The 17,830-nt window shown below is 41.5% G+C and overlaps 1 protein-coding gene across 3 annotated transcripts in view; it reads left to right on the forward strand.

Annotated features, from left to right (window-relative positions):
• The first annotated feature begins 850 nt into the window (after positions 1-850).
• The window catches only part of NUP107 (nucleoporin 107), a 56,258-nt gene continuing 39,278 nt past the window's right edge, over positions 851-17,830 (forward strand). The window contains exons 1-8 of one of the 3 annotated variants that reach the window (XM_050748588.1): positions 851-1,090; positions 3,007-3,098; positions 3,579-3,665; positions 4,590-4,705; positions 6,246-6,390; positions 11,550-11,653; positions 15,771-15,898; positions 17,779-17,827. In XM_050748588.1, the coding sequence (XP_050604545.1) occupies positions 1,083-1,090; positions 3,007-3,098; positions 3,579-3,665; positions 4,590-4,705; positions 6,246-6,390; positions 11,550-11,653; positions 15,771-15,898; positions 17,779-17,827 (729 nt within the window). In that variant the 5' untranslated portion in view covers positions 851-1,082. Of the gene's footprint in view, positions 1,091-1,114; positions 1,668-3,006; positions 3,099-3,578; positions 3,666-4,561; positions 4,706-6,245; positions 6,391-11,549; positions 11,654-15,770; positions 15,899-17,778; positions 17,828-17,830 lie in introns of those variants that run through there. The other 2 variants (XM_050748589.1, XM_050748590.1) reach the window with 2 other exon arrangements.

Genomic DNA, 17,830 nt, shown 5'->3' on the forward strand with positions numbered 1-17,830 from the left:
ACCTGAAATCAATAAATGAACTGATCTACAAATTGGTTATGGCAAAACCAATAAACAAATTACCTTAACAGATAACTCTTTGATTGATAGATTTCTTGATAAATATGGCATCATCTGACTGGAGAATCTGATTCATGAGATCTATGCTGTTGAAAAACTCTTCAAGTTCCTGTGATCCTTCAAATTATCTTCTCCACGAGGGAGAATGACTACCTATTCTGTATTACTAAAAAGTACAAATGCCAGCAACAGAAAAGACCATATCAACAGGCTTATTAAACGGATAAACTGAAGCATCTAACGTTATTTTTGTAATCTGGTCAGTTAATAGCCAGTCGCTACTTTCAAACTGGAAAAAACAAAAACCGAAACAAAAATGTGACTGACTCCTTCAAGACCAAAATATACCACTTTTTGCCTAGACGGCACTTTGAAATAGAGGGCAATACCATCATGTTTTACGCTTGCCTTTCTACTTTTTAATACAGGTGAACTGTTTCTCCTTAATAGAAAAGAATACCAAGTAAAGAACAAATAGCAGTTATGGAAAACAGTTTCAAAAACTGCAGGGGGCTAGAGAACAAAGGACTGAGTGTAGGGAGAGAGATAAGAGATTCCCGAGGTGTGGGGCAGAGCCCACGCATCTGAATTCCAAGAACAGGCGCTTTCTGACAGAGAATACCAGGAAATGACTTCACGTCTTTCCAGACTATCAACATGCTTCATTTTTCCCAGTAGGAGAACCCAGGGCCTGTTCCACGCCCACAGACGTTGGTCAGGCAAAGCGGCCGCAAGGCGTCTGGGCTAAACGCAACCAGGTCCCGCCCCCGGCCCTGTCTGGTCCAGCCAGGCACACGTTGGCAAGCTTTTGCGCCTGCGCCCACCGGGCCGGCACCTGTAGGCTGAAGTCGCCCATGCGCTAGATGGGAACGTCGTTTCTTCTCCCCTACCCCTTTTCTGTGGGGCTATTTTAGGGAGAGACTGCTTCCGGGTCGAAGGGCTTGCTTCCGGAGAGCGGGAAGGCTAAAACGCGGTAGCTAAACTGGAGCCGACATTTATTCTGTGTGGAAAAGGCTTTAGGCATGGACAGGTCAGTTCTGATGATGGCAGCTGAACCCAAAGCCTTGCCCCTCTCGCCTGTTGGCGAAACGAAATAGGTGAAACTAGACTCCCAGAAGAAGCCAAGGAGGTCCCGGGTGCTTCCCCTAAGACTCCTTCCCCATGCCGGGAAATTTGGCTACAAATGGGGAAAGGCCGCTTGGCCTGCGTCGGGTGGGGTACGGATCATAATGGTCCCCTACATTCCCACTACGTTCTGCAATCTATTCGGCGCTTTGGGGCAGCAACACTTATCGCTCCTGGGGTGGGCGGGGTAGGTAGCCCGGCGTTCGAAATGCTAAGTGACCAGCCTGTGATCACAAAGCCAGTCAGTGAAGATACTGGGATCTCAGCTCAGACTTTCTGATTACAAGTGCTAGCATCAGATACTGAGTTCCCTCTGTGATCTGGGTACTGTGCTAGCCGCCTGCAACAAAGATCAGTTATTCAAGATCCTTCACCTCGGGGAATTAGTTGTGTAGTGGAGACAACCAAGCGGTATAAAGTGATAAGTGTTTGGGGGCGATTAAGTCTCCCTGTCACTCTATCAGAAAGACCTCTCAAAGAAGGTAACTTTCTAGCTGGTCTTTGCATAATAATAGTACATTATTCGTACTCCAAACATTGAGTACCTACTATATGACTGCCATTGTTGGCTTTGAATATATATTATCAGTTTATTTAATCTTCAGAACAAGAGCAATCCTATGAGGATAGGTACTGTTATCCCTTTTTCATATATAATACTGAGACTAAAAGAGGTTAAGGAACTTGCTGAAAGTTAGGAAGCTAATAAATACAAGAACCAAATTGCCAACCTGCCTCTGTGTGTCTCCAGCCTACCTGAGGCTCTTTGAGGAGTAATTAGTTGTTGACCAGGTGCCCAAGGGGGCAAATGTAGGTCTTAGTAAAAGAAACATATTCAAAGGTGCTAGTATATGAAAAACAAAAGTACATGTAGCTCAGTGGTCACATGCAGTATATGTTTAGAGTGATGTTTGTGGCTGAATAGAAGACTGAACGCCTAAACTGGGGTCACATTGTAAATATCATTTTAGGAAATTTGCACTTCTATAAACCAGAGAGAGCTATCTGTAGGTTTTTTGTTTGTTTTGTTTTTTAATTTTAATTATTAAACATTTAAAATTTTTTCTATGTGGTTGTTTCCCATACTTTCCTGCTGAAGGAATATCTGAAGGTTTTAAGTGGAGGAAAAGCATATTAGATTCTTGTCTTAAACACAGGCCTTTTAGTCCACACAATTTAGTTTCTAGACCTTTGAGTGAAACTGACAGAGTGTTGTGATGGGACAGGAGACCTCTTTGGTTGAAATAACTTGAAGGGTCATTTTGCTACAATTTACCAGAATTTTTTTACTACTCTTCTATCTCACAAGCTCTGTTTGTTGTTGTGGTTGTATCTCACAAGCTCTGGTTGTTGTTGTTGTCTGGTGGTGGTTGTTGTCTGGTTGTTGTTGTTTGTTTTTTTATAGTACCCATGGTTTAAAGCATTTTGGATTCTGCAGAAAATCTTTTAAGAGAGAATTCCTGCAATTAGGTAACTTCTCAATCCAACCAGGGAAATAAGATTCACTTTTATGAAGCAATTACCTAAAACAGTGTTATAATATAGATTCCAAGTGTTGAAATAATTCTTTAGGAGAAAATAACATAGTGAGTACTAGAAAGTCGGAGAAATCTTTGTGCAGGTAACATTTGAGTAAGACTTTGAAGAATAAGCAGGATTTGGAGCCACGAGTGCATTCTCAGCAAAAGATCCAAGACTTGGCTACTGGAATGACCTATATCTTAACTTACTCAGGGTCCTTTACTCCAGCTGTGATGATAAAATTCTTTACAAATGCTATATTCTCGTTTCACTTATATAAGCTTGATTATACTACTTTAGGAGTGGCTTTGGAGATATATCATCCCCTGTAATCCGGGAGGCAGAGGTGACACGGACTGCACGGAAACAGAGTGCTCAAAAAAGAGTTTTAAGTATCCTTTGCGATTTAAGCATCATTATAAAAATTGTAACATGTTTGGAATCAGTGTTATAGAATTTTCTTTTTATAAGAGTATTAAATGTTAGCTATAATAAAATCCTGTAGAAATTTTTTTCACTCCACAGAGCTGTCATTAGGTAAACATAATGCAAAAATTTAATAAGATTATATTTCCTTAAAAATAAAGATATTTCTTACTGCTGACTATCATATTGTGGTTAGCTTCTGCTGAGATTTTTATTATTTGAAAACTGACTAAAAACATTTAGTTCAGTGTGTAGTTATCTAAGACTGACGTCTGAGAATTTAAATGGCAGAAGGAATGGGTTATTTACCCTTTGCATTGAAAAATGGTAGCCGTAAAATACCTTGTTCTTGAAAAATGTATTCACATAATTTGTATAGTAAAAAGATGGTTAATTCTCATTTTAATCTTTTCTACATGGAAAACTTTTCTTAACTCATTGTACAGTTCAGGCATCTCAAGATGAAAGTTTCGGTAATACTACACCAAGAAACCAGGTTATCCCTCGAACTCCTGGCTCATTTCGACAGCCTTGTAAGACTTTTTTGCTTTTAAAGCATTTAATAATAATGATAATTATAATAGCAACTAACATTTATTGTAACATGGTAAGTATAGTATTTGGTTACAATATCAATAAACACTAATAATAATGATTGCAGTTATTATTTGTTTGAACTCTTGCCATGTACAAGGTACTGTACTTTCCATAAACACACAGTAACTATGACATAGGTATCGTTAGCTCTATTTTACCGAAACTGAACGCGAGACTTAGAGAAGTTAACTAATATAGGCAGTAAGTATGTAAATAGGCTGGATGCAGTGGCCCATGCCTATAATCTCAACACTTTGGGAGGCCAAGGTAGGCGGATCACTTAAGGCCAGGAGTTCAAGACTAGCTTGGCCAACATGTGAAACCCTGTCTCTACTAAAAATACAAAAATTAGCTGGCGTGGTGGCGCATGCCCATAATCCTAGCTACTCAGGAGGCTGAGGCAGGAGAATTGCTTGAACCCAGGAGGCAGAGGTTGCACTGAGCTGAGATTGTGCCACTGTACTCCAGCTGGGGTGACAGAACAAGACTAGTATGTAAATAGTGGAACTGGGATTCAAACAATGATCTGTTTACTCCAAAGTTTATGCCCACTGTACTACACTGCCTTGGTATGCCTTATAAAATTAAAATATGAAGAATCCATTGACTGATTAGTGGCTTTAACTGCTCAGTTAGGCTATAATGAAAGCATCTGCAATTGCAGTAAAATTTTTCCTGTTAGGCTCAGTAGTACTTACAGCTCAAATTTAGAAAAATAATTTAAATCCTTGTATCATGGAAATGTTAGCATTTAAAGTATTTATTTGGTTAGAGTACAGTAAAAATTTATTCTTCATTGTTTGTTTTGATAATGAATGCTCACGCACTTTAGGTTCTTTCTACCAACCTTTTGTTTATAGTTACCCCAACAAGCCGAAGCTTACTAAGGCAGCCAGATATTTCCTGCATTCTTGGAACAGGAGGGAGGTCGCCCCGACTTACACAGTCTTCAGGGTTCTTCGGAAATCTCTCCATGGTATGTAGAAAAATAGGACTAAGAACTTTTGGGTCGAGTGTGGTGGCTCACACCTGTAATCTCAGCACCCCCTGAACTCCTGACCTCAAGTGATTCTCCCGCCTTGGCTTCCCAGAGGTCAGGAGTTTGAGACCAGCCTGGCTAGCATGATGAAACCCTGTCTCTACTAAAAACAAAAAAATTAGCTGGGAGTGGTGGCTTACGCCTGTAATCCCAGCTACTCGGGAGGCTGAGGTGTGAGAATTGCTTAAATCCAGGAGGCAGAGGTTGCAGTGACCTGTGATTGCAAAAGAAAAAAAAAAAGAGAGAGAGAAAAGAAGTTCTCCCTTTTTATAAAAGTATAACATTTGATGTAAAAGCCTTTTAATGAATATTGAGTCAGAATCATCACAAAAGTAACTTTAGATTATATGGATTGAAATAATTAATTAGACATTAAAAAAACTGAAAACCTTATGCATCTGATATCACAGATGGAAACTGTGACACCAGCAACCTTTAAATGCAAATAAGATGTTTTAATCTGTCAGTTTGCTGACCAGAAGAAATACATGCTGTGGTTGGTTGCTGATGGCTATAAAATCTGATCCCTGTTTTGAAGCATACAAGAGTAGGAATCAGAGGGTAATAGATGCAGAGTATCATAAGGAAGAGATAAAATGTATTAAAGAGGATACAAGAGAAAATTGGAAAAGGTAGATGAGATACTCTTTAGGAATCACTATGGAACAGTATTGAAAATAGCAAAATAAATGTTATGTAAGCTGTGATTCAGAATGACTTCACCTAAGTATTAAAAATACACTATAGGCTGGGCGTGGTGGCTCATGCCTGTAATCCCAGCACTTTGGGAGGCCAAGGCGGGTGGATCACGACGTCAGGAGATCCAGACCATCCTGGCGAACACAGTGAAACCCCGTCTCTACTAAAAATACAAAAAAATTTGCCGGGCGTGGTGGCAGGCGCCTGTAGTCCCAGCTTCTCGGGAGGCTGAGGCAGGAGAATGGAGTGAACCCAGGAGGCGGCGGAGCTTGCAGTGAGCGGAGATCGCACCACTGCACTCAAGCCTGGGCGATAGACAGAGCAAGACTCTGTCTCAAAAAATAAATAAATAAATAAATACACTATAGTAGCCAGGCATGGTAGCTCACATCTGTAATCCCAGCATTTTGGGAGGCTGAGGCAGATGGATCACATGAGGCTGGGAGTTTGAGACCAGCCTGGCCAGCATGGTGAAACCCTGTCCCTACTAAAAATACAAAAATTAGCCAGGCATGGTAGCACGTGCCTGTAGTCCCAGCTACTTGGGAGGCTGAAGTGGGAGGATGGCTTGAGCCTGAGAGGCAAAGGTTGCATTGAGCTGTGATCGTGCCACTGCACTCCAGCCTGGGCAACAGATCCAGACCTTATCTCAAGAAAAAAAAAAAACCCACATACATACATATAATTTTTAGAAATCTTACTTGCTTTTAAAGTATCCACTCAGTGACAATAACTCCATCACTTTTCTCTATTTTTACTTTTTTGTTTTTTTTTTAAGGTTACCAATCTGGATGACAGTAACTGGGCAGCTGCATTTTCATCACAGCGTTCTGGACTCTTCACAAACACAGAACCTCACAGTGTAACAGAAGATGTAACTATCAGTGCTGTTATGTTACGTGAGGATGATCCTGGAGAAGCTGGTAAAATGGCATTGAGCTTTGTAACAAGTAGCTTTTCACTAAGATCAAGGAAATCGTCTCTTCCTGTTTCTGAACATCATTATGTTTTTCTTTTTCTTTTTTTTTTTTCTTTTTTTTTGAGACGGAGTCTTGCTCAGTCGCCCAGGCTGGAGTGCGGTGGCGTGATCTCGCCTCGCTGCAAGCTCCGCCTCCCAGGTTCACGCCATTCTCCTGCCTCAGCCTCCCCAGCCTCCTGAGTAGCTGGGACTACAGGCGTCCGCCACCACAGCCAGCTAATTTTTTTTGTATTTTTAGTAGAGACGGAGTTTCACAGTGTTAGCCAGGATGGTCTCGATCTCCTGACCTCGTGATCCGCCCGTCTCGGCCTCCCAAAGTGCTGGGATTACAGGCGTGAGCCACCGTGCCCGTCTGTTTTTCTCTTTCTTTTCTTTCTGTCTTTTTTTCTTGAGACAGTAGCTTAAACAACAAATTTTTGTGTGTGTTTTTTGAGACAAGAATCTCACTCTATTGCCGGGTGTGGTGGCTCATGCCTGTAATCCTATCACTTTGGGAGGCTGAGGTGAGCGGATCACGAGGTCAGGAGTTCAAGACCAGCCTGGCCAACATGGTGAAACCCCGTCTCCACTAAAAATACAAAAATTAGTTGGGTATCGTGGCACATGCCTGTAATCCCAGCTACTGGAGAGGCTGAGGCAGGAGAATCACTTGAACCGGGAGGCGGAGGTCGCAGTGAACTGAGATTGCACCATTGCACTCCAACCTGGGCTACAGAACGAGACTCCATCTAAAAAAAAAAAAAAAAAAAACTCACTGTGTCACCCAGGCTACCTGCAGTGGCATAAGTATGGCTCCCTGAAGCCTTAACTTCCCAGGCTTAAGCAATTCTGCAGCCTCGGCCTCCTAAGTAGTTGGGACTGCAGGCGTCTACCACCATGCCCAGCTAATTTTTTTTTTTTTTTTTTTTTTTTTTTGAGACAGAGTCTCACTGTGTCACCCAGGCTGGAGTGCAGTAATGGGATCTTGGTTCACTGCAACCTCTGCCTCCCAGGTTTAAGTGATTTAAGTGATTCTCCTGCCTCAGTCTTCTGAGTAGCTGGGATTATAGGCACATGCTACCACACCCGGCTATTTTTTGTATTTTTAGTAGAAATGGGGTTTCGCCATGTTGGCCAGACTGGTCTCAAACCCCTGACCATGGGTGATCCACCTCAGTCTCCTGCCTCAGTCTCCCAAGTAGCTGAGATTACAGGTGCCCACCACCACACCTGGCTAATTTTTGTATTTTTAGTAGAGAGAGGTTTCACCATGTTGGCCAGGCTGATCTCGAACTCTGACCTCGAGTGATCCGCCCTCCTCAGCCTCCCAAAGTGCTGGGATTACAGGCGTAAGCCACTGTGCCCAACCTAATTTTTTATTTCTTTGTAGAGACAGGGTCTCACTATGTTGCCCAGGCAGCTCTCAAACTCCTGGACACAAGTGATCCTACCACCTCAGCCTCTCAAAGTGCTGGGATTATAGGCAACAACAGAAATTTATTTCTCACAATTCTGGAGGCTAGATGTCTGAGGTAAAGGTCTTGGCAGGATTGGTTTTCTCTGAAGCCTCTTCTTTGGCTTACAGATGACTGTCTTCCTCCTGTGTCTTCACGTGGTCTGCTGTCTATAATATATTTTTCATTAAGCTAATTAGTTGTGGTTATGGCTACGGTGTTTGATACAGTATCACTAGAAGGTTGAGAACCTCACCTTAGTTCTCAATCAGAGCAACATCTTGCCATTTTATCTTTTAATGTAAATAGCAGCCAGTTAGACAAGTCTCATATTGTAATTTATTTCTTATTTGTGCTGTTGAAAGTGCATCTGTTAGGTCGGGGCACGGTGGCTCAAGCCTGTAATACCAGCACTTTGGGAGGCTGAGACGGGCGGATCACGAGGTCAGGAGATCGAGACCATCCTGGCTAACACGGTGAAACCCCATCTCTACTGAAAAATACAAAAAAAAACACACTAGCTGGGTGAGGTGGCAGGCGCCTGTAGTCCCAGCTACTCGGGAGGCTGAGGCAGGAGAATGGCGTGAACCTGGGAGGCGGAGCTTGCAGTGAGCCGAGATCTGGCCACCGCACTCCAGCCTGGGTGACAGCGCGAGACTCCGTCTCAAAAAAAAAAAAAAAAATAAGAAAGTGCATCTCTTTCTTTAGGTTTAGTTCTTAATCTAACATTGTTGATGTGTTTTGTTTTGTCCTGGACCCTAATACGGTTATTTTTTTTCAGATAGTGTTATGACCACTGTACAAGCATTAACTCATGTAATCCTTATGGTGGTCCATTAAATAGGTACAATAATTATTCCCGTTTTAGAGAAAAGGAAACTACTGCTCAAGGTGGTTAAGTAACTTACCTCAAACCACCTGGCTAGGAAGTGGTGGTATCAGGATTTGAAACTAAGCAGTTTAGCTCCAGAGCCCTGCTCTTAACACTTTGGTAACTACTACTTTCTTGTAGTGTCTGTTAAAAATAGGTACTCATATTAAGTGACTCAAAATACTTTCTACTTAGGCCAAGTGCCTGTATTTTCCCAGAGTGGAACATGCCATTTAGTATGTATTATAACTTTCTCCACTACTTTGTAATGGTGTGCTTAAAATATAATTCAGGTATTTTAAAATCTGGCTCAATTTCTTAAGTAATTGTTTATAAAATAAGTAGTATATCTTTGAGATCTTAAAAGACCTTTACCAAAAGAAAAAAATAGATAAATTGGGCTACATCAAAATTTTAAACTTTTGTGCATGAAAGGATACAATCAGCAAAGTGAAAAGGCAATCCACAGAATGAGAGAAAATATTTGCACATCATATCTGATTAGGGGTTAATATACAAAATCTATGGAAAACTGCTACAACTCAACAACAGAAAAATCAACCCAATTTAAAAATGAGCAAAGAAATAGAATAGGCACAGGCTGGATGCAGTGGCTGATGCCTGTAATCCCAGCAATTTGGGAGGCTAAGGCGGGTGGATCACCTGAGGTTGGGAGTTCAAGACCAGCCTGACCAGCATGGAGAAACCCTGTCTCTACTAAAAATACAAAATTAGCCAGGCATGGTGGCGAATGCCTGTAATCCCAGCTACTCGAGAGGCTGAGGCAGGAGACTCGCTTGAGCCCAGGAGGTGGAGGTTGTGGTGAGCCAAGATCACACCATTGCACTCCAGCCTGGGCAACAAGAGCAAAACTTCGTCTCAAAAAATACATAAAGAAGGAAAGAAATAGAGTAGACACTTTTCTAAAGAAGATATACAAATGACCAATAAGCACATGAAAATATACTCAAATGTCACTAATCGTTAGGAAAATCCAAATCAGAACTACAGTGAGATACGAGATACTGCCTTACACCCATTAGTATGGCTACTAGAAAACAAACAACACAACAACAAAAACCCAGAAAATAACAAATATTGACAACAATGTGGAGAAATTCAAATCCTTGTGCACTATTGGTTGGAATATAAAATAGTGCAGCTGCTATGGAAAACAGTATGGCAGTTCCTCAAAAAATTAAAAATACGATTACCATATGATCCAACAAACCTGCCTCTGGGTATATATCCAAAATACATATATATATCTGCTTTGAAAGCAGAGTCTCAGAGATAATTGTATATGCATGTTCATAGCATGATTCATAGTAGCCAGAAGGTGGAAGCAAGCCAAGTACCTGTTGATAGATGAATGGGGGGAACAAAATGTGATCTATACATGCAATGGAATATTATTCAGCCAAAAACAAAGGACATTCTGACACATGCTACAGCATGTATGAACCTTGAGAACATTATGCTAAGTGAAATAAGCCAATCACAAAAGGGCAATACTCTGTGGTTCCACTTACATGAGATATTTAGAAGAGTCAAAACGTGTAGAGACAAAGTAGACAGATGGTTGTCAGGGGCTGCAGTAAGTGGGGAGTGGGGAGTTAATGTTTATTAAGTACAGAGTTTCAGTTTTACAAGATGAAAATAGTTCTGTGGATACATAGTGGTGGTGGTAGCACAACAATGTGAATGTACTTACTGACGCTGAACTATACACTTAAAAATGATTAAGCCAGGGTTAGTGGTTCATGCCTTTAGTCCTACCACTTTGGGATGCTGAGACAGGAGGTAGCAAGACTCTCTCTACAGACTAATAAACAATTAGCTGGGCATGGTGGCTGGTATATACCTATAGACCCAGCTACTGGGGAGGCTGAGGTGGGAGGATCGCTTGAACCTCGGAGTTTGAGGCTATAGTGAGCCATGATTGTGCCACTGTACTCCAGCCTAGGTGACGGAGCAAGAGCCCCCCTCTCTTAAAAAAAAAAAGAAGAAAAATGATTAAGATAAATTTTATATTATATGTATCTTGCCAATTAAAAAAAATTTTAAGGCCAGGTGTGGTAATCCCAGCACTTTGGGAGGCCAAGGTGGGCTGATAACGAGGTCAGGAAATCGAGACCATCCTGGCTAACACAGTGAAACCTCATCTCTACTAAAAATACAAAAAATTGGCCAGGCGTGGTGGCATGCGCCTATAGTCCCAGCTACTCGGGAGGCTGAGGCAGGAGAATTGCTTGAACCTGGGAGGTGGAGGTTGCAGTGAGCTGAGATCATGCCACTGCATTCCAGCCTGGGTGATAGAATGAGACTGTCTCAAAAAAAAAAATTTTTTTTTTTTTAATATAGCAGTGAATTTATAAAAGACTTGTAGCTATTTCGATTTTCAAACAGGCTGGGTGCGGTGGCTCATACCTGTAATGCCAGCACTCTGGGAGGCTGAGGTGGGCAGATCACCTGAGATCAGGAGTTTGAGACCAGCCTGGCCGATATGATGAAACCCCATCTCTACTAAAAATACAAAAATTAGCCGGGCATGATGGTGCATGCCTGTAATCCCAGCTAATTGGGAGGCTGAGGCAGGAGGATCACTTGAACCTGGGAGGTGGAGGTTGCAGTGAGCTGAGACCATGCCATTGCATTCCACCCTGGACAACAAGAGTGAAACTCCATCTCAAAAAATAAATAAATAAACATAAATAAATTTTAAAACAAACAGAATTACCTAGAAGTATGTCACTTAACTTTTCTTTATTCCTTTTTTTTTTTTTTGATGTATTCTAGCATCCATGAGTATGTTTTCTGATTTCCTGCAGTCTTTTCTGAAGCACTCTTCGAGTACAGTTTTTGATCTTGTGGAAGAGTATGAAAACATCTGTGGTAGTCAGGTAAGCTAATTTCAGTCCATCATTAGTCAAACTTCAGTATTTTTAGTTTTTATAAACAGCACGAATCTCCTAATTTTCATAGTGTTTAAGGGAGATGTCTTAGGGGAACAGTGGCAGGAATGGAGGGAAAGTCAACTAGAGCATCTCTACATTTTACATATTGAGGGCCCATGTAAGATTTCTTTGGGAGAAAAAAGGATTCTGCTGCTTTACAAAAGGAAAATCCAGCCTGATGCAATGGCTCACACCTGTAATCCCAGTGCTTTGGGAGGCCAAAGCAGAAGGATCACTTGAGCCCAGCAGTTCAAGACCAAGCTGGGCAACATGGGAAGGCCTTGTCTCTACAAGAAATACATTTGCCAAGCATGGCGCTATGTACCTGTGATTCTATCTACTTGGAAGGCTCAGTTGGGAGGATTGCCTGAGCCCGAGTTTGAGGGTACAGTGAGCTGTGATCACACCACTGCACTCCAGCCAGGGTGACAGAGTAGACCCTGTCTCAAGGAAAATCTAAAATATACAAGGAATATGTAGAACTCAACAATAAGAAGGGGGGTGGGGGGAGGGAGAGCATCAGGAAGAATAGCTAATGCAAGCTGGTTTTAATACCTAGTTGATGAGTTGACAGGTACAGCAAACCACCATGGCACACGTTTACCTATGTAACAAACCTGCACTTCCTGCACATTTATCCTGGAACTTAAACAAAATAAAACTCAACAATAAGAAAATGAACAATCTAGTTAAAAAATGAACAAAAGATGGGAACAGGTACCTCACCAAAGAAGATATACAGATGGCAAATAAGCATATGAAAAATGCATCCACCAGGTGCAGTGACTCATGCCTGTAATCCTAGCACTTTGGGAGGCTGAGATGGGCAGATCACTGCAGGTCAGGAGTTTTGAGACCAGCCTGGCCAACATGGTGAAGCCCTGTCTCTACTAAAATACAAAATTAGCCAGATGTGGTGGTGGGCACCTGTAATCCCAGCTATTTGGGAGCCTGAGGCAGGAGAATCACTTGAACTTGGGAGGTGGAAGTTGCAGTGAGCCAAGATTGAGCCACTGCACTCCAGCCTGGGCGACAAAGTGAGACTCCATCTCAAAAAAAAAAAAAAAAAGAAAAGATGCTTCACATCATATGTCATTAGAGAATTGCAAATTAAAATAGAGATACTACAACATACCTGTTAGAATGATGAAGATCCAGGCCAGTGCTGTGGCTTCCGCCAGTAATCCCAACACTTTGGGAGGCCGAGGCAGGAGGATCACTTGAGGCCAGGAGTTCAAGACCAGCCTAGGCAGCATAGCAAAACCCCATCTCTGCAAAAACAAACAAAAGAAGAAATAGAATGATGAAGATCCAAAGGACACCACCAAATGCTGGAGAGGATGTGGAGCAACGGGAACTATCATTCATTGCTGGTGGAAATGCAAACAGCTATAGCTACTTTGGAAGGCAGTCTGCAGTTTCATACAAAACTAAACATACTATTGTCATATGATCCAGCAAACTCCTTGATATTTACCCAGGTGAGTTGAAAACTGTGTACACAAAAACCTACACAGACGTTTATTACAGTTTTATTCATAACAACTTGAAAGCAACCAAGATATCCTTCAGTAGGTGAATGAATAAACTGGTACATCTGAGCAGTGAAACATTATTCAGTGCTGAAAAGAAACTGGCTATCAAGCCATGAAAAAACATGGAGGAACCTTAAATGCATATAGCTAAGTGAAAGAAGCCAATTTGAAAAGGCTACGTATTATATGATTACAACTATATGACATTCTGGAAAAGGCAAAACTTGGAAACAGTGATAAGATCATCGGTTGCCAGGAGTTAGTGGGGAGGGAGCAATGAATAGGTAGAACACAAGATTTTTAAGGCATTGAAACTACTCTTTATGCTATAATGGGAGACACATGTCAGTATACATTTGTCGTAATTCATGGAATGTACACCACCAAGAATGAATCCTAATGTAAACTATGGACTTCGGGGGATAATGATGTATCAATATAGGTTCCTCAGTTGTAACAGATGTACCATTCTATTGTTAGATATTGATGGTGAGGGAGGCTGTGATTGTGTGGAGGAAGAGATATTTGGGTACTCTGCTTTCTGCCCCATTTTGCTGTGCCTCTAAAACTAGGCCAGGTGCAGTGGCTCACACCTGTAATCTCAGCACTTTGGGAGGCCGAGTTAGGTGGATTACCTGAGGTCAGGAGTTCATCACCAGTCTGGCCAACATGGTGAAACCCCATCTGTACTAAAAATACAAAAAAATTAGTCAAGTGTGGTGGTGCGCACCTGTAATCCCAGTTACTCGGGAAGCTGAGGTGGGAGAATCGCTTGAACCTGGGAGGCGGAGGTTGCAGTGAGCTGAGATTCTGCCACTGCACTCCAGCCTAGGCAACAGAGTGAGACTCCTCCGTCTCAAAAAAAATAAAACTACACTAAAGAAGTCTGTTTTTAGAAAGAGGAAAGACTTCAAGAAAATACTGCATTCAGTAATAATTGAAATAATAGTAATAGACAACTTTTTATCATTTCATGTTTTCATAATTGACCTCTGAATTGTTCTATTATAAATGCAGTAGCTTCACTAAATAACAAAAGCAATAATGATCACTTAGTGGATCACTGGAGTCAGGATTCCAACTGAGAATGTAATGAATGAAGTGCAGATAACACTTTTATGAAGTACTAGTCTTAAAGACAGTAGTAACATTACTTTGTGAATACTTATTAAGGGGTGGGAAAACCCATTGTGGTGTTCTGAATGAGAGTAATCTTGTTCCTTAATTCCCTTGATAAGATAATGAGGTACTGTTAATAACCTTTGAGAACGGTTTTCTTTACCCTGGGTCATTAAACCTCCTGGTGGACCGGGCGCGGTGGCTCAAGCCTGTAATCCCAGCACTTTGGGAGGCCGAGACGGGCGGATCACGAGGTCAGGAGATCGAGACCATCCTGGTTAACACGGTGAAACCCCGTCTCTACTAAAAAATACAAAAAACTAGCCGGGCGAGGTGGCGGGCGCCTGTAGTCCCAGCTACTCGGGAGGCGGAGGCAGGAGAATGGCGTGAACCCGGGAGGCGGAGCTTGCAGTGAGCTGAGATCCGGCCACTGCACTCCAGCCTGGGTGACAGCGCGAGACTCCGTCTCAAAAAAAAAAAAAAAAAAAAAAAAAAAAACCTCCTGGTGAACAATTGTGTGTGTGTTTCTAGGGGGACCATTCATGCCTTTTCACATGTGCCTCAGTCCTGAAAAGGTATTTTTGTTTTTGTTTTTGTTTTTCTCCCCAGACAGAGTCTCGCTCTGTTGCCCTGGCTGGAGTACAGTGGCAGGATCTCTGCTCACTGCAACCTTTGCCTCCTGGGTTCAAGTGATTCTCCTGCCTTAGCCTCCTGAGTAACTGGGATTACAGGCACGCACCACTACGCCTGGCTAATTTTTTATATTTTTAGTAGAGATGGGGTTTCACCATGTTGGCCAGGCTGGTCTCGAACTTCTGACCTCAAGCAATCCACCTGCCTTGGCCTCCCAAAGTGCTAGGATTACAAGTGTGAGTCACTGTGCCCAGCCTCTGAAAAGGTTTAAGACCACTATTTTGGAATGAGGAAGGACTTTGGTGAAGTTTTGTTTAGAAATGATAATGTTTTTGGTGCCTATCTTAGGAAAACATCTTTCTTGATTAGTTACCTGATACAAATTTTTCAAACATAATTTTAAAATAACTTTTAAAATTTCAATTGCTAAAATGTTGGCTTATGTTATGATTTTTTCAGGTATAGGTTTGATTTAAGTTATCCTCTGGGTAGATATACAGGGAGAAAAAAATATCCCATCACTGCCACTGTTGGATCTGAAATCAAGAGTATGTTAGACATATATATACTCAGATAAACACACCTTGTTCCAAATTAGATCCATTTCTAGTGGAAACATCACATTACATTTAATTTAAAAAGACACAATAGAGAAGGCAATTTTATAATATACACTTATTAAATACAATTATTTTAGCACTTTGTTCAAATACAAACTTATCTGTGACTCAAAATTGTAGAAAATTAACCTCTTTACGTCTGTGTTTTTTATTCAGGTGAATATACTGAGTAAAATAGTGAGTCGAGCAACACCTGGACTTCAAAAATTTTCAAAAACAGCCAGTATGCTCTGGCTTCTTCAACAGGAGATGGTCACATGGAGGCTGCTGGCTTCTTTGTATAGGTAATGGCGTCTACAATTCTTAAGTGAAATAAACATAAGGTAATAAACCAAAAGGCAGATTAATTTAAAAGTTAGGGTAGGTCGTGCTTGGAAATAGGTTTTACTATTTTTGATGCTTATCATTTCTAATACCTTAGTTGTCAAGAGTGAGTTATGAGGGAAGAGGAAGATATCGGATCATAAAGCTGGTAGTTACCAAAATTGGATGTGTGTAAAGACTGAAGGAAAGTACTAAAAATAGTGCAATACTTAGGCTAAATTAAGAAAAGAGCTGAAAGTTAGACTTCATGTAATATGGAAGTTTGAAAGAAGTTAACCAAATTTTCTAGAAGACAAAGATTATACCATGTACATATCCTTGAATCTAGGAATTTTATGCCTAGAAATTTAACCTAAGGAAATAATGAGAAATATATATAACCACATATGAATAAAACTTTTAAATCTCAAAAAATTAAAAACTACTACTAAGGAATTGGTTAAATGAATTACAGCAGCTCTGTTACAACCAGAATAACTTGCAGCCATTTTAAATTACCACTTGTGGGCTGGGCGCGGTGGCTCAGGCCTGTAATCCCAGCACTTTGGGAGGCCAAGGCGGGTGGATCACTTGAGGTCAGGAGTTCAAAACCAGCCTGGCCAACATAGTAGAACCCTGTCTCTACTAAAAATATGAAAATTAGCCAGGCATGGTGGTGGGCACCTATAATCCCAGCTACTTGGGAGGCTGAGGCAGGAGAATCACTTGAACCTTGGAGGCAGAGGTTGTGAGCCGAGATTGTGCTACTGTACTCCAGCCTGGGTGACACAGTGAGATTCCATCTCAAAAAAAATAATAATTTAAATAAATAAATTACCATTTGTGTATATTCATTGACATGGAAAGATATTCATGACATATTGTTATATGAAAACGGAATTTCATATTAATATATAAATGATGTCCCCTCCGCCATTTTTTGTTTTTGTTTTTGAAAAAGAGTCTCACTCTGTCGCTCAGATTGGAGTGCAGTGGCACAACGCTGGCTCACTGCAGCCTCCGCCTCTGAGGTTCAAGTGATTCTCCTGCCTCAGCCTCCTGAGTAGCTGGCATTACAGATGCTGGCCACCATGCCTAGCTAATTTTTGTATTTTTATTTTATTTTTATTTTTGAGATGGAGTCTCGTTCAGTTGCCCAGGCTGGAGTGCGGTGGTGTGATCTTGGCTCACTGCAACCTCTGCCTCCCAGGTTTAAGTGATTCTCCTGTCTTGGCCTCCCGAGTAGCTGGGATTAGATGCGCATGCCAACACGCCCAGCTAATTTTTGTATTTTTAGTAGAGACAGGGTTTTGCCATGTTGGCCAGGCTGGTCTCAAACTCCTGACCTCAAGTGATCCACCCACCTTGGCCTCCCAAAGTGCTAGAATTACAGATGTGAGCCACCGTACCTGGCCTAATTTTTATATTTTTAGTAGAGACAGTATTTCACTATGTTGGCCAGGCTGGTCTCGAACACCTGACCTCAGGTGATCCATCTGCCTTGGCCTCCCAAAGTGCTGAGATTACAAGCATGACCCACTGTGCCCTGCCTAATTTTTGTATTTTTAGTAGAGACGGGGTTTCACTCTGTTGTTGGCCAGGATAGTCTCAAACTCCTGACCTCAAATGATCTGCCTGTCTCAGCCTCCCAAAGTGCTGGGATTACAGATATGAGCCACTGTGCCTGGCATGTTGTCCTATTTTTGTTTACAAAAATACAGGTATACATATTTGAAAAAATAAATAATAAAAAAATTTTTAAAAGAAGTTAGCCAGAGTTTCCTTCTGTCAGATGCTCAGTGGTGAATTCATTATATTCGTGTGAAATAAGGCTTTTTTATTTTGTGTTGTTTTTCCCCAGAGACAGAATACAGTCTGCATTAGAAGAGGAAAGTGTACTTGCAGTTACTGTA

The sequence above is a fragment of the Macaca thibetana genome, chromosome 11 (assembly GCF_024542745.1).
Source record: "Macaca thibetana thibetana isolate TM-01 chromosome 11, ASM2454274v1, whole genome shotgun sequence".
NCBI lineage: Eukaryota > Metazoa > Chordata > Mammalia > Primates > Cercopithecidae > Macaca > Macaca thibetana.